Genomic DNA, 845 nt, shown 5'->3' with positions numbered 1-845 from the left:
GGCCTCAAAGTCTATTACTTGCCTCTGAAAGTCATGTACAACCAATCTACAGCCACGACCCTCTTTCACAGTCTGCCATTGCTCAGGTACATATTTGTTCGGGAGAGAGTCACGATAATCCATTCACATAGTTCCTTTTCTGCCATGGCCCATGATGCCCTCTTCCACGCCAAGACAATGGGCCTCCAGACAGTCTTCACGGACCATTCCCTTTTCGGATTTGCTGATGTCAGCTCGGTGCTTACAAACAAGCTTCTAACTGTGTCTCTTTGTGACACAAACCACATAATTTGTGTCTCTTACACTAGTAAGGAAAACACTGTGCTAAGAGCAGCACTGAATCCTGAAATAGTGTCCGTCATTCCTAATGCTGTAGATCCTACTGACTTCACTCCAGACCCATTTAGAAGGCATGATAGTATAATAACTATTGTTGTTGTCAGCAGACTTGTTTACAGAAAAGGTAATGAAATGATAGCTACAATTGTACTGCGCAGCCTTTTTTTCCTTGTAGAAAGCTGTTGAATATCTGTGTTATAATGATTGTTGGGCTTCTCATTTTGTTTTACGGTTTTATAACTACTTCTGTGTTAAATATAGTAAACAAGGCTCTAATGTTTTATACATCCTAAAGGAGAAATTTCTGAAACAGTGGTAAATACTATTCCTACCCTTACCGCCCACCTTTGATGTTTTAATAGTTGCTTAAAGGAATAACAATAACCTGATGCTGTTTAATAGTTCAGGTCTTTTGAAAATTTCCCTACATATACAGTGAGAAGTACAGGGCCCAGCCTACCACATAACCCTTTTTTTTTCATTGCAGATATTTTGAAAGCTAAGAA

General features: G+C 39.4%; 1 protein-coding gene across 1 annotated transcript in view; it reads left to right on the top strand.

Moving 5' to 3' along the window:
- Positions 1–3: 3 nt before the first annotated feature.
- Positions 4–845, top strand: part of LOC104997531 (N-acetylglucosaminyl-phosphatidylinositol biosynthetic protein-like) — a gene marked incomplete at its 5' end in the record, with an annotated part of 6,071 nt that continues 5,229 nt past the window's right edge. The window contains one exon of the mRNA XM_010852378.1: positions 4–520. Coding sequence (XP_010850680.1) covers positions 4–520 — 517 coding nt within the window. The remainder of the gene's footprint in view (positions 521–845) is intronic.

The sequence above is a fragment of the Bison bison genome, unplaced genomic scaffold, assembly GCF_000754665.1.
Source record: "Bison bison bison isolate TAMUID 2011002044 unplaced genomic scaffold, Bison_UMD1.0 scf7180017852039, whole genome shotgun sequence".
Lineage (NCBI taxonomy): Eukaryota > Metazoa > Chordata > Mammalia > Artiodactyla > Bovidae > Bison > Bison bison.
Note: the sequence above shows the minus strand (reverse complement) of the source record. Positions and strands in the feature narration are given on the sequence as shown.